This window comes from Desmodus rotundus, chromosome 4, assembly GCF_022682495.2.
Source record: "Desmodus rotundus isolate HL8 chromosome 4, HLdesRot8A.1, whole genome shotgun sequence".
NCBI classification, from domain to species: domain Eukaryota; kingdom Metazoa; phylum Chordata; class Mammalia; order Chiroptera; family Phyllostomidae; genus Desmodus; species Desmodus rotundus.
Genome location: NC_071390.1, coordinates 125,832,435 through 125,852,330, shown reverse-complemented (window position 1 = coordinate 125,852,330; position 19,896 = coordinate 125,832,435). Strand labels below are relative to the sequence as shown.

The 19,896-nt window shown below is 34.2% G+C and overlaps 1 protein-coding gene across 2 annotated transcripts in view; it reads left to right on the top strand.

The window, feature by feature from the left end:
* Positions 1–19,008, top strand: part of LOC112320065 (sulfotransferase 1 family member D1) — a 30,295-nt gene extending 11,287 nt beyond the window's left edge. For both annotated transcript variants that reach the window (XM_024577446.3, XM_045185493.1), the window contains exons 3-8: positions 1,208–1,333; positions 2,374–2,471; positions 8,842–8,968; positions 11,851–11,945; positions 16,462–16,642; positions 18,640–19,008. In XM_024577446.3, coding sequence (XP_024433214.1) covers positions 1,208–1,333; positions 2,374–2,471; positions 8,842–8,968; positions 11,851–11,945; positions 16,462–16,642; positions 18,640–18,752 — 740 coding nt within the window. In that variant the 3' untranslated portion in view covers positions 18,753–19,008. The remainder of the gene's footprint in view (positions 1–1,207; positions 1,334–2,373; positions 2,472–8,841; positions 8,969–11,850; positions 11,946–16,461; positions 16,643–18,639) is intronic.
* The last annotated feature ends 888 nt before the right edge of the window (positions 19,009–19,896 follow it).

Genomic DNA, 19,896 nt, shown 5'->3' with positions numbered 1-19,896 from the left:
CTTAGCACTGTAACTTTCTGAGTCAGAAGGATGGGGATGAGAGTCTTGTACTCATGATTTAGGGACAAGAAGGAGTAAGAATTGTCCACAGAAAGGACTAAATAAAAATGAGGCCTAAAGTACTCTAACATCTGGAACCAATTCAAAGGTACTTCCAAATGCAGGTCATTTTTTCTAAAAATTTGCTGTTTATATACATTAATTATTTAATGTAATTTTTTAGTTTTCACACATGATTATTCAATTTAGGGACTACCATTACACATTTGGTAAAGAGGAAGGAAATAGGAAGAGTTAAGATATTTTCCCCCTATGTCTTATAGTGGCTTTTTCAGCAGTACCTCGATAACTTGATCCTCAAGTCACATAGTTAAGTAGACCATATACTCATGTATATTAGATCCATTTCTCAGAGGCTGAAGACACAATTAATAAAGATCAGAGTGACTTGATCCACGTGTGCTTGAACAGGATATAGAGTCTTTGATTTTGTTAGTGTCCCACAGATGCAATCTGTGGTTTTAGTGGTCACCACAGATACAATCACAAAAAGTTCCCTTTGTTTCCCTTCAGCCCCTATTTCTCTTCACCCCTCCACCAAATGTTGAACACTTGCACCAGAAGTAACCTTCAGCCCCAAAGGATAATAGTCTGTTTGATATTAATAGGAAATGTACAAATTGGTGTTCAGAATCATTAAAATTGGCTGCTTCCCCTATCTGTCCCACACAGGAAGATGAGCTATTATTACTTACACAAAGTCTCTCTTCCTTTTTAAAAATTTTACTTATTGATTTTGAGAGAGAGAGAGAGAGAGAACATGAGAGAGACTGGTTTGTTGTTGCACTTATTTATGCACTCATTGGTTGCTTCTTATGTGTGCCCTGACCTGAGCTCTAACCCTCAAGCTTGGTGTATCAGCTCCAACATAACTGAGCTACCCAGCCAGGGCCCACAATGTCTCTTTTATGCCCCACGTTTTACTTTCTTTTGAAGTTTTACTTTTGTGAGTATTTTAATCAGATTTTACACACACAATACATACATATATGTTCAAGATAGATAAGGATGTCTACTAGGAGAAAGGAGAAGAGAGAAAGGGAATAAATACAAGGAGCACGTTTTTGTTGTTGATGTTACAAAACCTCTGTGACCCTCACACTCTTTTTGACAGCAAAGTTTAGAGTTCCTTCTATTTTTTTTTCAGGCACAACCTGGGTCAGTGAAATACTGGATTTGATCTATAACAATGGGGATGCAGAGAAATGTAAACGGGGTGCAATATACAACCGAGTGCCATTCATGGAACTTATAATACCTGGAGTCAAAAATGGTATTTTCTCTTAATGTTCATAGGAGTAAATTCCCGTTTTTTTTTCTTTTTTCTTTCTTTCTTTTTTTTTTTTTTTTGGTGTCTAAAGGAGTCCTAATAGCAAATGATATAGACAGAGCTTGAACAGTTGAATCATAAGTTTCTATAATAGAAGAGTAAGAATTTTTGGTTATTCTAACAACCATACTATACTCCTCTTTCACCCAAAGATAATATCTATATGAGGAGATTTTGATGGGTGTATTTTTTATTAACAGGTCAGGAGGAAGTCTTTAACATTTGAATATTAAGTGATCATTATGCAGTAAAATTTCAGTGTTTGATCCAATATAGAGTCATATCTGCTGTTAGTTAGCTGATGTTCACAGACTCAAGAAAAAGAATTATGTGCATATATAAGGTCTTACATTATCAAAAATTTTAAAATTAGCCATGAACCTCACAACTTTCAGAATTTTAATATAAGAAAGTTGGAAAGAGATTAAGAAGTACAAATTGCCCATCATAAAAATAGTCATGGGGATATAAATGATACTAGACTTAAACTGGGGTGATTATTTCATAAGATATTATAATGTATAATCACTATGTTGTATACATGAAACTAATATATAACATTGTGTGCCAACTGTAATGAAAAAACAAATTAAAAAAAGATATTTTAAAATGTCAAAAAAGAAAACTGGAAAGGGATTTCCCACAGTGTAAATTAGACAAAAAAGAAATTAAATGAAAGAAAATTTGGACATTTTTACACTTGACATACTGCTGTTTGTGCCTCATCAAGATATATCTGAAGATTTTATAGACATGCATAGAGGTAATAAACTCTACTACTCATAGGCAATAAAACAGCCCAACTAACCAGGATTTATCATTTAAAAAATGTCTTTGCAGATTTTAGAATTATATGAGGCCGTTTAGCCATATAGCCATTTCAAGCCATATAGTGAGGTTAAAGTTTACAAAGTGTTAGATTATGTTGCAATTCACCTTTATGACTCCACATTTATAATGTAATTTAACTTTTATGCTTGTAGGCATTGAGGATTTGAAAAATATGCAGTCTCCTCGATTAGTGAAAACACACTTACCTGTTCAACTTCTTCCTTCTTCATTTTGGAAGAATAACTGCAAGGTAGAAAATTTTAAGAAAAGATCCTTATTTGTGTTGTAATTTCTTTTACTAATTATGTAGACATTAGGAGGGGGGATTTCAACCTCTGGGAAAATCATTGGAAAAATAATACTGTGGTCCCTATAGCCTAAAGATCAAAATAGTACCAATGGATTTCAGTGCTGTCGGTAAGGGGTTACAGTCAGTGCCCAAGCCTTGAGATTCTCTCAGGTTTTTAATTCTCTAAAATGCCTGTCTTTCTGTCTAAATCTCTTCATCACTTATGAACAGTAGCTATTTAAATAATCCCAGACCTGTTTAATCATGAATTCAGTGTAGTGGCAATTTATAAATATATAATTATATATAAGGTATTTATTATACTTATAAAACTATATAATTATATTTAAATTATATATACAATGTATGGTATATAATATAAATGATATAAATTATTTATATAAATTTTATATTTATATGTTTATAGATGTATATATTTTACATATAAAATATATAATTTATGGATCAGTTTTAGACTTCTCTTTTAATAATCATCTTAATTCAAAAGTAATATGAGGGAGAAAGTGCATATATTATAATCTATACCTTGATGAATTTTCACAAAGTGAGCATAACCATGAAACCAGCACCCAGATCAAGGAACTGGACATTACACCCTTGCTGGTGTGGCTCAGTATACTGAGCTCTGGCCTGTGAACCTAAAGGTCTCCAGTTAGATTTCCAGTCCGAGCACATGCCCATGTTGTGGGCCAGGTCCTGGGTGGGATGCTTGCAAGAGGTGACCAGTCTATGTTTCTCTCACACATCATTGTCTCTCTCCCTTTCTTCCTCCTTTCCCCTCTCTCTAAAAATAAATAAAATATTTTTTAAAAATGAAATTGAACATTACCAGCACCTCTGTTCCAATACTTTTCTAGGCAAGAATCCCTATGTTCAAAGATAACCCATATCCAGAAAGTTCTCACCATTAATTAATTTGCTTGTTTTGTCTGTAATCATCAAATATATAGTCTTGAATATTTAGCTAACTTCATTTAACATGTTTGTGAGATGAATTCTTATCATTCTTGTTATTTTTGTTTCTGTTTTGTTTAAGGTAGCCTTCTGGATCACAAAATATGGTACCCTGGGCAAATTCTTAGGCCCAATTCAGACGTACTGAATCAGAAACAGTGGGGGTGGGGTCCAGACATCTGGGTTTTAATAAGACCTGATGAATTTGCTTCATGCTAACATTTGAGAACCACTGATATAAGGCATTTCATTATGTGTATCTGACTTACTTACTTTTTCTACATCTAAGATGGTCATGTGGTTTTTATCTTTCATTTTGCAAATATTGTGTATCACCTTAATGAATTTGCAGCTATTGTACCAACCTTGTATCCCCTTGATCCTTTAAATCCAAACAAACCTTACTTGATCATGGTGTATGATCCTTTGAACATGTTGCTGGACCTGGTTTGCTAATACCTTGTTGACGGTTTCAGCATCTGTTTTCATCAGGGTTATTATCCTATAATTTCCTTTTTTTTGTAGTACCTTTATCTGGCTTTGGAATTAGGATAACGCTGGCCTCATAAAAAGAGCTTGGAATCTTCCCTCCTTTTTGAATATTTTTTAATAGTTTGAGAAGAATAAGTGATAGTTCTTCTTCGAATATTGGGTAAAATTCACCTTTGAAGCCATTGGGTCCAGGATTCTTGTTTATTGGGAGTTGATTACTGCTTCAATTTCATTATTTGTCATCAATCTATTCATATTCTCTGATTCTTCCTGATTCAGATTTGGAACATTTTATGTTTCTAGGAATTTAACCATTTCATTCAGATTATTCACTTTGTTGTTTTATTTTTGTTCATAATTTTTTGTACAATTGTTCGTATTTTTTTGGTGTCAGTTGTTACTTCTCCCCGTAATGATTTTATTTATCTGGGTCTCCTCTCTTTTTTTCTTGATGAGTCTGGTTTAAGGTTTTTCAATCTAGTTATTCTTTCAGAGATCCAGCTTTTGGTTTCATTGATCTTTTGTATTGTTTTTTAGACTCTATTTCACTTATTTCTGCTTTGATCTTTATTATTTCCTTTCTTCTACTCATTTTGGTCTTTGTTTGTTGTTTGTTTAATTATTTGAGATTTTTCTTGTTTCTAACATATGCCTGTAATGATACGAATTTACCTCTCAGGCTGCTTTTGTTGTGTCTCATAGGTTTTGGTTATTTTGTTCTCACTTTTATTTGTTTCAAAGTATGTTTTGATTTTTTTTCTTGATCTCACTATTAACCCATCCATTGTTTGGTAACCTGTAATTTAGTCTCTCTGTCTTTGTGTGTTTTTCAGTTTTTTTCTTATGATTGATTCCTAGTTTCATACCGTTATGGTTAGAGAAAATGTTTGATATGATTTCAATCTTCTTAAATTTATTGAGACTTGTCTTGTGTCCCAACATTTGGTCTATCCTAGAAAATGTCCTATGTGCACTTAAAAATGTTGTGTATTCTACTGATTTGGGGTTAAATGCTGTGAAGATACCAATTAAATTATTCTGGTGTAGTGTGTCATTTAAGGTTGTTGTTGCCTTTTTGATTTGCTGCCTAGAAGATTTATCCATTGATGTTAATGGGCTGTTAAAATCCCGTACTATTAGTGTATTACTGTTGGTCTCTCTCTTTATGTCAATCAAGATATGCTTTATATATTTAGTCGAATCTATGTTGGGTGCATAAATGTATACAAGAGTTATATCCTTTTGCTGTCTTGATCCATTTATCATTATGCAGTGTTCTTTGTTTCTTTATAGTCTTTGTTTTAAAGTTTATTTTGTCAGATGTATTATTTTTTGCATGAAATGTCTTTTTCCATATTTTACTTTTAGTCTGTGTGTTTTTTCACTCTGAGGTGTGTCTCTTATACATTGTATATATCTTGTTTTCTTCTGCACTCAGCTACCTTATGTCTTTGATTGGAGCTTTTAAGCTACTTGCATTTATAGTAATTATTGATAAGTATATATTTATTACCATTTTATCCTTCACAACTATCTTCCCCCTTCTTTTTCTTCTTCTTCATGTCCTTTGTCCTCTCCTCCTCCTTCTCTTTCTCCTTCTCCTCCTCTTCCTCCCCCTCCTCCTTCTTCTTCTCTTTCTCCTCCTTCTCTTTCTCCTCCTCCTCCTTTGTCTTCCTCCTCAAGAAGACCCTTTAACATTTCTCATAATATTGGTTTGGTAGTAATGAACTCCTTTAGCTTTTTTGTTTGTTTATGAAGCTCTTTATTTCTCCTTCAGTTTTTTTGATATATTTATTGATTATGCTATTACAGTTGTCCCATTCCCCCCCTTACTCCACTCCATCCTGCCCACCCCCTCCCTCCCACATTCCCCTCCTATAGTTCATGTCCATGGGTCATACTTATAAGTTCTTTGGCTTCTACATTTCCTACACTATTCTTACCCTTCCCCTGTCTATTTTCCACCTATCATTTATGCTACTTATTCTCTGTACCTTTCCCTCCACTCTCCCCCTCCCAGTCCCCTATTGACAACCCTCCATGTGATCTCCATCTCTATGGTTCTGTTCCTATTCTAGTTGTTTGCCTAGTTTGCTCTTGTTTTTGTTTTAGGTGTGGTCGTTAACAACTGTGAGTTTGCTGTCATTTTTACTGTTCATATTTTTTTATCTTCTTTTTCTTAGATAAATCCCTTTAACATTTCATATAATAAGGGCTTGGTGATGATGAACTCCTTTAACTTGTCCTTATCTGAGAAGTACTTTATCTTCCCTTCCATTCTAAATGATAGCTTTGCTGGATACAGTAATCTTGGATGTAGGTCCTTGCCTTTCATGACTTGGAATACTTCTTTCCAGTCCCTTCTTGCCTGCAAGATTTCTTTTGAGAAATCAGCTGACAGTCTTATGGGAAGTCCTTTGTAGGTAACTGTGTTCTTTTCTCTTGCTGCTTCTAAGATTCTCTCCTTCTGTTTAATCTTGGGTAATGTAATTATGATGTGCCTTGGTGTGTTCCTCCTTGGGTCCAGCTTCTTTCGGACTCTCTGAGCTTTAGGCTTGCTGGGTAGTCTTGGTTTTAGGCCAACCTTTTCTGAATCTCCACTCTTCCTACCAGTCTTGATATGGCTTCTTCTGTAAATCCTTTGTTATAAGACTTCTATTTAGGTAGTCTTCAGTTGGTTATTCAGACTGATTTTTCTATATTTTTGTTGCATTTTCAGTTTGTTCCTGGGAGGAGGAGAATGTAGGTTCCACTTAATTCACCATCATCTTGGATCTCTTAAATTTCATTATATCATCATCTACTGTGCATTTCCTTTTTCGATTTTACAATAATATCTTAATTTTGAGATTACTCAGTATGTCAGGATATCATTTTTTTTCTTAAATGTTAGAGCATTCTGTATGTTTTTAAAAATGCCATCTCCCAGATCATGATGATATTCTCTCTTCTGCTTACTTCTATAAGCTTTGTTGTTTCAATAATCACATTTAAATCTAAATATATTTCATATCTCTAATTATTCTTTAAATATTTTGATATATGAATTAATATTCTTTATTTTTCTCATACATATGCACACATACATAAACATACTTATATTATTTTCTAAATATTTGTTGCTAGTATATACACATAAATCTCTTATCCTGATACCTTGATCATCATTATAAAAGCAAATATGAATAAGATATTCTCTGTTATCTAAGAGTATATTGTCTTATTTAATTTCTACAGATACTATTGAGCTTTATCTGCTTGCAAGTCACTTTTCTATGCTATATTATGCAATGGTTTAAATAGCATATGGTCCTGCAGAGTACCTCAAATAGTGGGGAAAGGGCATGTATATGAAAAATAATTACATATTAAGAATATAAGTGCTACTATGGGACAACAGCATCGTATAGATGAAGAAAGATGTGATCAACATGCTAAAAAAAAGAGTAGGAGCTTTTTTTTAGATGCACTAGGTCATTTTACAGAGAACAAACTGTGTACATAGGCTAGCAGATGTGAAACAGCAAGATGTGTGTCAAATTTTACAAGAGGTTCAATGTGGTTAAAAAAATGAATCTGGGAAGGTAAGCAGTCATTAATCCTAGATCTGAGAAAGATGTTTAGAGTATGCTTTACCACAGTATCTTTAATAGAATGACCAAAACATCTGTTGTTTTTCTTTTGAAAAATTGATTATAATTTCAGCTTTGTTATACAAATAGTCTTTGTTCATGTATTTATGTATTAGTTCTTTTTTCACTCGAAGTCTAATTAAAAACAAAAGTGATAAGAGAGTAGAAATAAAGTTTATCATTTTTATTCCAGAAATAAAAACCCATAGAAGCCCCCAGAATCTATGGCCTTGTACTTGTGGGAACTGGGGGATATCTCCTAGATAGCCTTCTGCCCACCCTGAGGCAAGTGGAAACAGACCTTAATAAGGATTTTAAAGTGATGGTGATAGGAAAAGAAAATAATTCATTCATTACCATAACCTTTTGGTATTGAAATAGGAAGTAATTGGTAATGTTAATAAGGTTTAGTATTTTCTTCCTTCCCTCATTCTTGTCCTTAAATATAAGAACTACTGCCAGTGACTGGGGAGTATAAAAATTCTGATTTCCTTTTCCTCTCAGTTGGAAAAGAAGAAAATCTGAATTTGCTAAAATAAATGGAGATTTCTTCCTGAACGCATTTTCTCTTATAAATGTTTTTACTGCATGTGTGGCTGGAAACTCAGTATTATTAGGTATATTTCAGGAGAGAATTAAACTTAATGGAATTCAGCATACTTGATGGAAAACTTAATTATTAATGAGGCATAATAATGTCATTTCTATTGGAAAATATATTTAAAATTTCTGCTTATAAGCATACGGGAGGCCTTCAACATAAAATAAATTTTAATCTCACACTAATCATTATAAACATGGACAGAATGAAGAATGTGTAATATTTATTGATGAAATTTACCCAAATAATAATTTATTTAAATGAAACATAAGGCATTTTGAACTCTAAAAATTGTTTCTTTTTATTAGCTTTGATAAGTGATGATACAGAAAAATGTTCTAAATTTTAGAAAAATATTGTTTTGTTAATATAATATTTACTGTTATTCTTATTATACTTGGTTTTCCATGTTTCAAGAGATGTTCTTTTCAAAGGAAAGAGAAAATGAGTGTGTGAGAGTTGAGAAGTTTTTACATTAAGACAATTAGGTAGTTGTGAATATCCTATATCAGGACATACACACCCTGATCAGAAAAAAAGAAAGAGAAAGTAGGCATTCTGTCAAGGTAAGCAAAAGTTTACCAACTATAAAGGATAGAAACAAAATTATGATTTCTCGTATTCCCCGCAGATGGTCTATGTGGCACGGAATGCTAAAGATGTGGCTGTGTCTTACTATTATTTCTACCAAATGGCAAAATTACACCCAGAGCCTGGTACCTGGGAGGAGTTTCTGCATAAATTCATGACTGGGAAGGGTGAGTCCAACCCTTATTATAATCAATAATGGAGTTCCATAATAAAAAAGATGGGGGGGTTTGTTATTGTTGTTTTGTGAGGAGATATAAAATTCAGATATAATTTTGTATTTATTATAAACCTAATATGTGCCCAGCACTCTACTAATGTACTAAGAAGACAATAGAAGAAGAATCCATAGTCATCTCTTCCCTTTAAGGATGTTTAAAGAATATGTGACACAGATTTTCAGCCCTTTGTCTCATTGTTTCATTAGTACTTGGTGACTACTTCTAGGTACTTTCTTCTCTTGTTGTCTGTGTCACTTTATTGTTTTGATTTTATACATATTTCTTGGACTCTCTTTTCTTTACCATTCCTTCAGGTTTCTTTTAATAAACTGAATATTCTTGAATGAAGATTTTATATTTAAAGTTTTCTTTTTCTGTCTGTGTATCCTCTCTTTCAGGAAAACATACTCACACCGATGGTAGTAACTCTACTTTTAATTCTCATATAAACATTTTCTAATAAAAATGTTCATTTGCTGCTTTACAAGGCAAATACACCCCTATGATACCTTACAAATTTTTACTCCTGCCATCGTTTGGACTATTTTATACCCATAGAATATCTACTCATTCTGTTTTCTCTAAATATTTTCACATGTATTTCCTGAGAACAAGTATGTTCTCTTACATAAATACAGTTCTGTGATAAAACCCAGGTATTTATATTGATAACAATGCTATAATCTATGGACCTTACTCTTACTTTGTCAATTGTCCCAATAATTTTTTTTATAGCAATATGTACATATTTCTGGTCCATGATCCAATTCACAATCACACATCACACATTGCATTTAGGTGTCATGTCTCTTTAGTCTGTGGTCTATCTTTGTCTTTTATGACTTTTACAACTGTAAAAGTCATAAAATAGGACACACCAGTTGTTTTTCAGACTGTCCCTCAGTTGGGGTTTGTCTGGTTTTTCCTCATGATTATATTGAAGTTATAAATTTTTGGTGGGACACCATAGAGGTAATGTTGAATTCTTATTGCATCATATCAGGAAATGCCTCCTGTCAGTTTATCATTTTCTGGTAACACTAACTTTGATCACCTAGCCTTCCAGCTATGTCCACTGTGAAGTTGCCACTCTTCTTAGAACCCTATGTACTTTGCTTCCTCCAGAGCCCTTTCTTCACCTCTCCATCCCAATGCTTTTCTCTCCTTGTTTCTCTCTGCTATGAACATCTATACTATTTATTGTCTGCATTACTATCTGCCATTTTGCTTTTCTAATTTTATTTATCAAAAGTTGTATTCATTCGCTAAGGCTGTCACAACAAAGTACTACATACTGAGTTGCTGAACCAACAAAAATTTATTTTCTCACAGATTTGGAAGCTCAAGTCCAAGGTCAAGGTGTCCTCATGATTGATTTCTTTTGAGGCCCTTTTCTTTGACATGTAGATGGACGTCTTCTCTCTGTGTCTTTACATGTTCTTCCCTCTGTATATGTTTGCATTGTAATTACCTCTTTTTATAAGGAGACCAGTCCTATAGGATTAGGATTTGTTTGGGACGTGGAAAGTTTCTCCTTTCCCTGTTAGTTCTTGGGGATGGTAGAATGATTATAATGACCTAAGGCAGACTAACAAAAAAGAAATCAAATTTTAATACATGCACATGGAGAATTCACATAAAAATGAACAATTCAAAGATAGGAAGGCAAAATGATATACATATGTCACTCTGAACAAAGAAGGAAGAAGCAGGGAAGTAAGGCAAATGTACAAGAGGTTTTTAGTAAACAAATGTATATGTCTGTATTAAAACAATGGGACACATGAAGAGCTTTGATCAAATGGGCTTTGCCAGGTTCCTTCCTGTCTACTATTCTTAGTTCATATTAAACTGGAATTATCTGTAATGATATCACCCTTCCTGGAGCACGTCCACTATCTTAAATACTTTTAGTTAGTAAAAGGGAGGGCTAGAGTTTCTTCCTAAGCTTCTGAGACTTGACTGTTTTTAGTTTAAAATAATCTGCATACCAGAATGACACACCTTGGGGAAACTCATTCTGAACCCCCACAGACCTACCTTAATAACCTCATTTTAATTTACCTCTTTAAAGACCCTGTCTTCAAATATAGACATATCTTGAGGTACCGGACTTAGGACTTCAACATGAACTTTAGGGTATACACAATTCTACTCTGCCTTCCAGTCCCCCAAAATTTATGTCCTGATGTGCAAAATGCATTCATTCCATCTTCAAAGCTCCAAAAGTCTCAAACTATTCCAGCATCAACTCTGAATCTAAAATCTCATCTAACTATCATGTAAATCAAGTATAGGTGAGAGTTAAGGTATGACTCATTTTGAGACGAAATTCCTTTTTAGTTGTGAATTTATGAAAACAAGTAATCTGCTTAGAAAATACAGTGGTGGGACAGGCATACAATAAACATTTTCATATGAAACAAAAGAAAGATAAGTCAGGAAAAAAAGCCTGAAACCTAGCAAGGCAAATTCCATTAGATTTTAAGACTTGAGAATAGTCCTCAGGATTAAGACCTACCCTAATGACCTCATTTTAACTTAACTACCTCTTTATATGCCCCATCCCTAAATTCAGTCATATTGTAAAGTACTTATTGGGTTTGGGGAACACAATTCATATTCTAACAGAAGTACTGTGTCCTTTTTTTAGACTGTAAATTCAGTGAGAGCAGGGATGATTTGATATATTTCTGTCATACTACTGTCTTTTTTTCTTGAATGAATAAGTAAACAGTATGTATGTATTAATAGTGATAACTTGGAATAACATTTAACAATATTTTATGTAAATAGTTTTAATTTTGCAAGCATTTTATTTTTGAATGTAGTGGCTTTTGGTTCTTGGTATGACCACGTGAAGGACTGGTGGGAAAGAAGGAAAGATTATCGTATCCTCTACCTATTCTATGAAGACATGAAAGAGGTAAGAGACAACCACAATTTCTTCTTTATTTTTTAAGGAATCCTAAGCTTCATCTTGTTTGTATCACACTTTCCTTTACTCTTGATCTGTAAATATGACTAATCTACTAACTCTGCCTTGGAAATTCATCTTTCACTCGATCCACTTCTTTCTACCACCACTGCTTCCTACTCCAGTTCAGGCAACTCTCTAAATTTATTCGGACTATCTCATTTTGTGTCTATTTTCCCCTGAGAGAGAATGATCTTGAAACCTAAATCAAAATAATACCAACTCCCTTTTTCAAATCTCTCCATGGCTTCTATCTCTTTGTGAAATATAAAATGATTAAGATAATATATAGAGTTAAACATTATTTAGTTCCTGTCAATCTCTCCAACTTCTACAGGTGCCACCATTTCCTTTCTCTGTAAGGAAATGTCTTCATTTAATGTCTTTACTTAAATGTTACTTCTTCACAGAGTTCTTTTACTGCCAAAATGTCAAATAATCTACCTTGTTATTATCTATTAGAGTTTGTTGTGCTGCTATTGTTCTCTTCATAGTATCTACTACCACTTCTAATTATTTTATGTATGTATTTCTTTATTTATAGTTTCTTGTCTCCTCTACTATAATGTAAGCTCCATGAATGCAGAGACTCAGATTATCTTGTCCATAATTGCTTCCCCAAATGGCATGCACAGTGGAGAAACAATGTAATTTCCTTATTTATTCTAGTTTTTATTTTCTCATCTTTCACCTGATTATTAGAATGGAAAATAACTCACTCCCTAATTTGATCTAAAACTTATTCTGATCTATTTAAATGATCTATTTTTAAAATGTTGTTCCACATCTCCTTATAAATAGAGAGTAGGCTGACAGCTGTTGGGGGGGGTGTTGTTGGGTGGGGAGGGTGGGAATTGAGAAAAAAAGGAGAAAGAACTCATGGACATGGACAACAATGTGGTGATTGCTAAGTTGAGGGTGGTAGGGGGAGATAGAGGAAGGCATAAGGGGAATAAGTGGTGATGGATGGAGATCTGACTTGGAGTGGTGACACACAATGCAGTGTAGAGATGATGTGTTGTAAAATCATGCACCAGATACCTGTATAATTTTGTTAACCAGTGTCACCAGAATAAATTCAATAAAATAATGTTCCACATTTCTTAAATTGATTTTTTTCTCAGATAGCTTGTCTATACCTCTCTTTTCTCTTTAACGTAATGTCTATGTTTGTGGGGCAAAGGATAAATTATATAAGACATAATAAGAATGAGGATAACCAGGACCCCTGGAAACAATGTCCATTGACCTCCCCCTCCCTGCAGTGTATCTGGTTTATCTGCTTCAGTTGCTCAGATTCTAGAACCTTGACTCAGCCTTATCTTGATCCCTTCAATTTCTCTGAATCCTTTAGATGACTATGACTACTATTCATCTTTTATCTGGAAAATCAAATCTACAGCCTCTTGGGAAACCACCTTACTCAGCTAAGGAAGATCTCCCTTGGTAGATTCCTTAGTCAAATTCTCAGTCTCTTCTGCATCCTATTCAAGTTACTTTGTACCTGTGACTTTGAATTACGCTGATATATTACCCTACTTGTGAGTCCAAAAGCAACAAGTAGTGGTTGGGGTGGGTCCTGAAGAGGATAGGCATTATATTGGAAGGAAAATTCCCAAATGACATCATAATAAGGTTTCAGAAAAGGAAGTTTAGGTTCTTCAAATATGGGATGAAAGTCTATACCTGCTGCCAGAAAGGCTCACAATAACTCAAGGGTCCCAGAGTCTCAGAGTCTTTGTGGATCATCAGATCCACCCCAAATTCTTATTACAAGCTAGAGCAGTCCACCTTTTCTCCATCACTCTTCCACTTAATTTTCACATGATAGACTTGGCACAACTAGTAATTCAACTTTCTTAGTGATTCTTCCACTAGAATAATTAAGGTGTTTGTCTAATTTTCAGCAAATTCAGTTCTGTAGCTAGAAGAAATAGATTATTTTAGATCCACTACAGAAACTCTCTGGTTCTGTTTCTATGAACTGAGATGGGTAGCTCGGGAAGGCTAAATCTCAGATTCCCCTTCTTTCCAATCTCACCAGGTCACTAAGATTATGGCTCTATTTCTCAGTTTGGTTTGTACCACCAAGAACACTTCCCAGTGGGTAACAGGGTACAAACTCTTTGGCCTAAGCACCTTTCTTTCATTTTATCTAACATGCCATCCTATGCACAATCTGAAGTACAGGAACAGGAAAGTGAGACTTTCCTAAAATGTGCTAAAAACCCCCCACAACAGCTGAGCCCAGCCCCTGTATCTCTATCTGACTGGCCCAAGGCCTGGCACTAGCAGTAGCCATCTCCAGATTGTTTTATAGCTTATACCAAGGGGCCCCAGACAGAACACAAGTGGAGGTTGACCTTGACCTGCACCACTAGGGAAGCCTCAGAGCCTGTGCACCCAGTGGACAGTTACAAAACACATCAGAGTGCCACCCAACCACCTCCACAAGCCACTGAGGGAGATAGTTGATGGCCAGTGGTCATAGACAGTCCTATCAGCTGTCTGAACTGAGTAAATCCCTTCCACTGACCTGCTGACAGTAATCAAGACTCATCTACAAGAGGAGAGAGTACTCAGCCCGCACAGAGGGTGCACCTTGAGTACACTTGTTGGGAGATAGGAGAGGCTATGCTAATGGACCCTACAGGACACCTACTACATTAGGCCATGCTACCAAGACATGGAGTGAAAGCAGATCTCCCTAATACATATAAAAAAATACAGGGAGACTGTCAAAATGAGTATACAAAGAAATATGGCCTAAATGAAACAAACTAAGCAAACAAGCAGAACAGAAACAGAATCACAGATATAGAGAACATGGAGATGTTGGCCTGTGAGGAGGGAGTTCTGGGGGAATGTGGGGAAAGATGAAGGGTTTAAGAAGTACTAATTGGTAGTTACAGAATAAGCAGGGGGATGTTAAGAATAAGTATACGAAATGGACTTGCCAAAGTACTTATATACATGAACAAAAGAGGGGGGATCACTAGAGCGAGTGGGGGGTGCTTGGTGGAGGAGGGCATAGGGGAAAAATCAGGACAACTGTAATAACATAATCAATAAAAATAAATAAATAGGATAGAATAGAATAAATAAATAGAAAAAGGGGACAACCACAATTGCATAATCAACATTAATTAATTAATTAATAGAAAAAAGCATAATAAATACATCAAAGTAGTCTCTCTTCTTCATTGCTGCCTCTTTCTCCTCCTTATCATTCTTTAGGCTGGAAAATGGACAGGGTTTTATTTTACTTTCTCTTAATGTATTTGTACTGTCTAAAAAATATCTATGTGGGTGCGAGAGGTATAAAGAGTATCTTTTTTCCACTTTAAGAGAACTCTCTGAGACAAGTAATCTATTCTTTTATTGAAATTTGACATGGCATTAGTTGTAGGTGAATAACATAATGATTCAATATGTGTATATATTGTGAAATGATCACCACAGAAAGTCTAGTTGACATCCATTACCACATATAATTACAATTTTTTCTATGTGATGAGAACTTTTAAGATCTACTCTCTTAATAACTTTCAAACATATGATACAATATTATTAACTGTAGTTAACAATTGTTCTGGATCTTAGAGGGATTATTTTCAGCTTTTTACCACTGATTATGTTAGGTATGGGCCTGTCATATAAGGCCTTTATTGTGTTGAGACATGTCCCCTCTATCTTCTTTATTGAAAGTTTTTATTATAAAGGAATGCTGAATTTCATCACATGATTTTTCTGCATCTATTGAGATAATATAATTTTCATCCATCATCTTGTTAATGTGCTGTATCACTTTGATTGGTTTACAGTTCTTGAACTATCTTTTCGCTCCTGGAATAAGTCCCACCTGATCATGGTTGTATGTTCCTTTAAAAGTGCTGTTAAATTTTGTTTGCTAGTATTTCGCATCTATGTTTATCAGGGATGTTAGCCTATAATTTTCTCTCTTTTTTTATACTCCTTTTGTATGGCTTTGTATCAGGGTAATGTTAGTCTTACAAAATGAGATTAGAATTGTTCCCTCCTCTTTTATTTTTTTGAAGAGTTTGAGAAGGATTTGTATTAATTCTTCCTAAAGTTTTAGTAGGTAATCTGTTCTTGATTTTAGCTATGAAAAAAAAAAAACAGACTGAGGGATTTTGTAAATTATATCTTATGATAATAGTAACTTCCTTTGTCACCATCTGTTATTTTATAGGTTAATTCTATTTTTGAATGTGAAAGGTTGAATATTAATTCAATATTTTTTGGAAACATATTTCTTCTAGAAGATGATTGCCTGTTACAATCAAGAATTGCATATGTACCTGGGAAGGGAAAATGAAAAGTGTGGATAAAATATAAAATAATTTCCTCTACCATATTAACATATGTAGAACCTAATTGAATGTATTTATGACTACTTCATGACTAGATCTATTTGTCTTGCCTTGTCTTTATATTTGTTTAGGATCCAAAGCGTGAAATTCAGAAGTTGTTAACGTTTCTAGATAAAGACCTGCCAGAAGAAACTGTGAATAAAATCCTCTATCATAGTTCTTTTGATGTGATGAAGCAGAATCCTTGTGCAAATTACACTACTATACCAGCATTTGATATGGACCATACTGTGTCTCCCTTCATGAGAAAGGGTGAGAACATCATATCTTAGCTGCTGTAGATCTTGCTAGTCACATTAAAGAGAGTACAGGATTACTACGAGCAATATTATAAGAAATGGAAAGAAACTGAGAGAAAAAATTAGGAAAACCAAACTTAAGAGAAAATAATTTATGGCAAAGAAACTCTATCATTGCTGTAATACTAACATGTAGGACAAGTCCCTAATGAGAAATGTTTACTCAGGAGCCTATATATCAAGAAGCATGAGTCTTGGCACAAATTTCTATATCAGAAGAATGCTCTTCACTTGTCTCAATTATCTAGATATCTATTCTTCATTCCTTAGAAATACCATGGTGGCAGTTAGCAAGCTTACATGATACTAGACATTTTAAATTAATGAGGGAAAGTATCACCTCCTTGAGGTTGTTGCTATGATTATGGTAAGTCATTGCACCCTTGGCTTTGAACTCAATGTATAGCTATCATCTTGCACAAAATAATACTTTAATAAATAATAAATATGAGCTGTATTGAAATGTGTGTGTGCGCGAAAGAGAGGGAGAGAGAGGAAGATGGATTCTGTCAGTTGTCTATGTGTTAGTCAGCTATTTTATAAAACCAATTCCAACAATCTCAGTGGCTTAAAACCACAAGATTAATTTTCATTTAATGTTAGTGGTTGTTGGTCACCTCTGGCTGTTGCAATTTTGCTCAGCTCTTTTTGAGTCTGATCAGTGTTTATTGGCTCTTATGGACTTAACCTTTTGGGCCTTCTCTTTCTGAAACCCAGGCTGAAAGAGCCGCTGGTTTGTGGGATGTGCCAACATTATGGTATAGAGAAAGGAGGTAGTGGAAACTTGTAATGCTTTTTTAAAGTTTCTGTTCAAATGTAGTATATATTGTACCTATTCAAAGTCCATTGGCCAAAGCATATCAAAAGTTCAAGCCCACATTTAGAGAGGCAAGGAAGAATCATACAGCATATGACAATTGTCAGAGATGTAAAATCTTAAGTGAATGAGAGAATGAATCATACAAACTAAGACAGTTTGGGAGAAACAGGTGTTTTGGTGAGAGCCTACAAAGGGAACTATTAAGGGTAAATTTAATTACAATGTGTCATTATGCATTCTAGAGAGTTTTCTTTTAAAAAGTAAGTATGCATAGATAAGCATTGCTGGGGAATCTCAATCCCAAGCACATAAGATTTTGCCTCCTAGGAGACATTTGGCAATATCTGGAGGTATTTTTGATGATCATGATAGGGGTATGTAACTGACACCTAATATGTAGAAAAAAAGATGCTGATAAACACCCTATAATGCAGAGGGAAATCACACATCCCCCCCCCCCCCAAAAAAAAAAGAATTGTCTGGCTTCAAATGTCAAGAGTGCAGATACAAATAAAATGCCAAAGTTGAGAAATCCTCAGCTTCCAGATGTATCTTCTGCGTTACTCTGAGAATTCTATGAAAATGGCATTGTTTTATCACCTATTTATTGCAAATTCTGTGTCCTGTATCCTTCCTTTGAGATTTTAAATATGGTTAGTATTTTGAAGATTGAAAAATCCTACAATAAGATATATTCAATTACATTGAACCCAGTAATTTTCCAATCTTCCTTGATCATAGAACTTTTTAAAAATAAATATCATTTGACATTGAAAAATAAGGTTTTAAAAGGACTGAAAAATTCTCTGTATCCTTTGTTAACAAATCTCTTAAAGCCAAAGGGTAAAGATTTGATATGTTGGATATTCTCCCAGTGACATTTCTTGAAGCTATTTAAAATATTTTCTTCTTTATATAAGATCCAAGAAAAATGCATAGGAATTTTTGGAAAACTAAGAATGTCTAGGAGTCTGGGAATGGGAGTAGGAGTTAAGGAATAGAGTTATGGAGTAAATATGACATTCTAAAGTTAAAAGCTTAAAAATGTAAGTGTGATCATGCAAATTAAAACTGATCTTAGCAGGAACTTTTTCAGTAATCTCAAATTTACCATTTATCTTTATTTTCAGGTATTGCGGGAGACTGGAAAAACAAGTTTACTGTAGCCCAATATGAGAAGTTTGAAGAAGATTATGAAAAGAAAATGAGAGAGTCTACACTGAAGTTTCGTTCAGAGATCTAAGAAATAAGTGCTCTTTGTCCAATGCCTTTGATGGCATTTAAATTAGAAAAATATCTCTTTAAACATTTGGTGAAAGAAAATTCTATATGTGATATTTCCTTATTTAATAATGTTAGTGATTTGCAACAGAATATTCAAAGAATTTCAAAGTCTACATATGAAAAATCAGTACTGTTTCTATGATTTTAAATACTTTCCACAATGTTTTTATTATTTTTAAAGACTAAATGAAATAAAGTTTAAAATTATAAATCTACCTGCTTTATGTTTTTAATTCAAGCTCTGGATCTCTGAACTTGCCAAGAAGATATTTGAGTCTTCATGATAGATTGAATGGAACCAAATATTCCCCCAAAGACATTAATTTCCCTTTGTTATAACTTAGAGTGACAACTATGTGTGGTGATGGATGATAACTACACTTATTGTGGTGATCATTTCACAATATATAAACCATTAAGTCATTTTCTTGTAACCTGAAACTAATATAATGTTATACATCAATTTCATCTCACTTAAAACAACAATTGAGAGTGCCACTGTCAACTCCTTTGTCTCCCTAGAAATTCTTTGTTTTCTCAGAATATTTGTGGTGCTATCATACATGACTCATGATCATCTGACATGCGTGAAACCAGAAAAATCAGTGTTTGTGCTGCCTGTCACTACCAGAGCCACTAAGTAGAGACAAGGGTTGAATCTCTATGGGTGCTTTATTCAGATGCCACTGATCTGATAAAATGGTGGGTTATGTCCTCTCAAAACCATCTTAACATCTCATTTCAAGCCAATCTTTTTATAAGGAGAAGAAACTGTGGATAAGGATTTGGAAAAAAGGTTAATTGGATAAGAGTTGCCATCTGGGGATAATTTTCCTAGTATTTATTTATCTGCTGATCAACAATTCTTTTTTTCCCCATGCATTTCTTTTCTTTTAAGTATATTTTATTGATTATGCTATTACAGTTCCATTTTTTTCTCCCCTTTATCCCCCTCTGCCCTGTACCTCCCCACCCACCAGCATTCCTCCCCTTAGTTCACATCTGTGGGTGGTAATATAAGTTCTTTGGCTTCTCCATTTCCTATACTATTCTTAACCTACACCCCCATCTATTTCATAACTATCGATTATGGTTCTTATTAC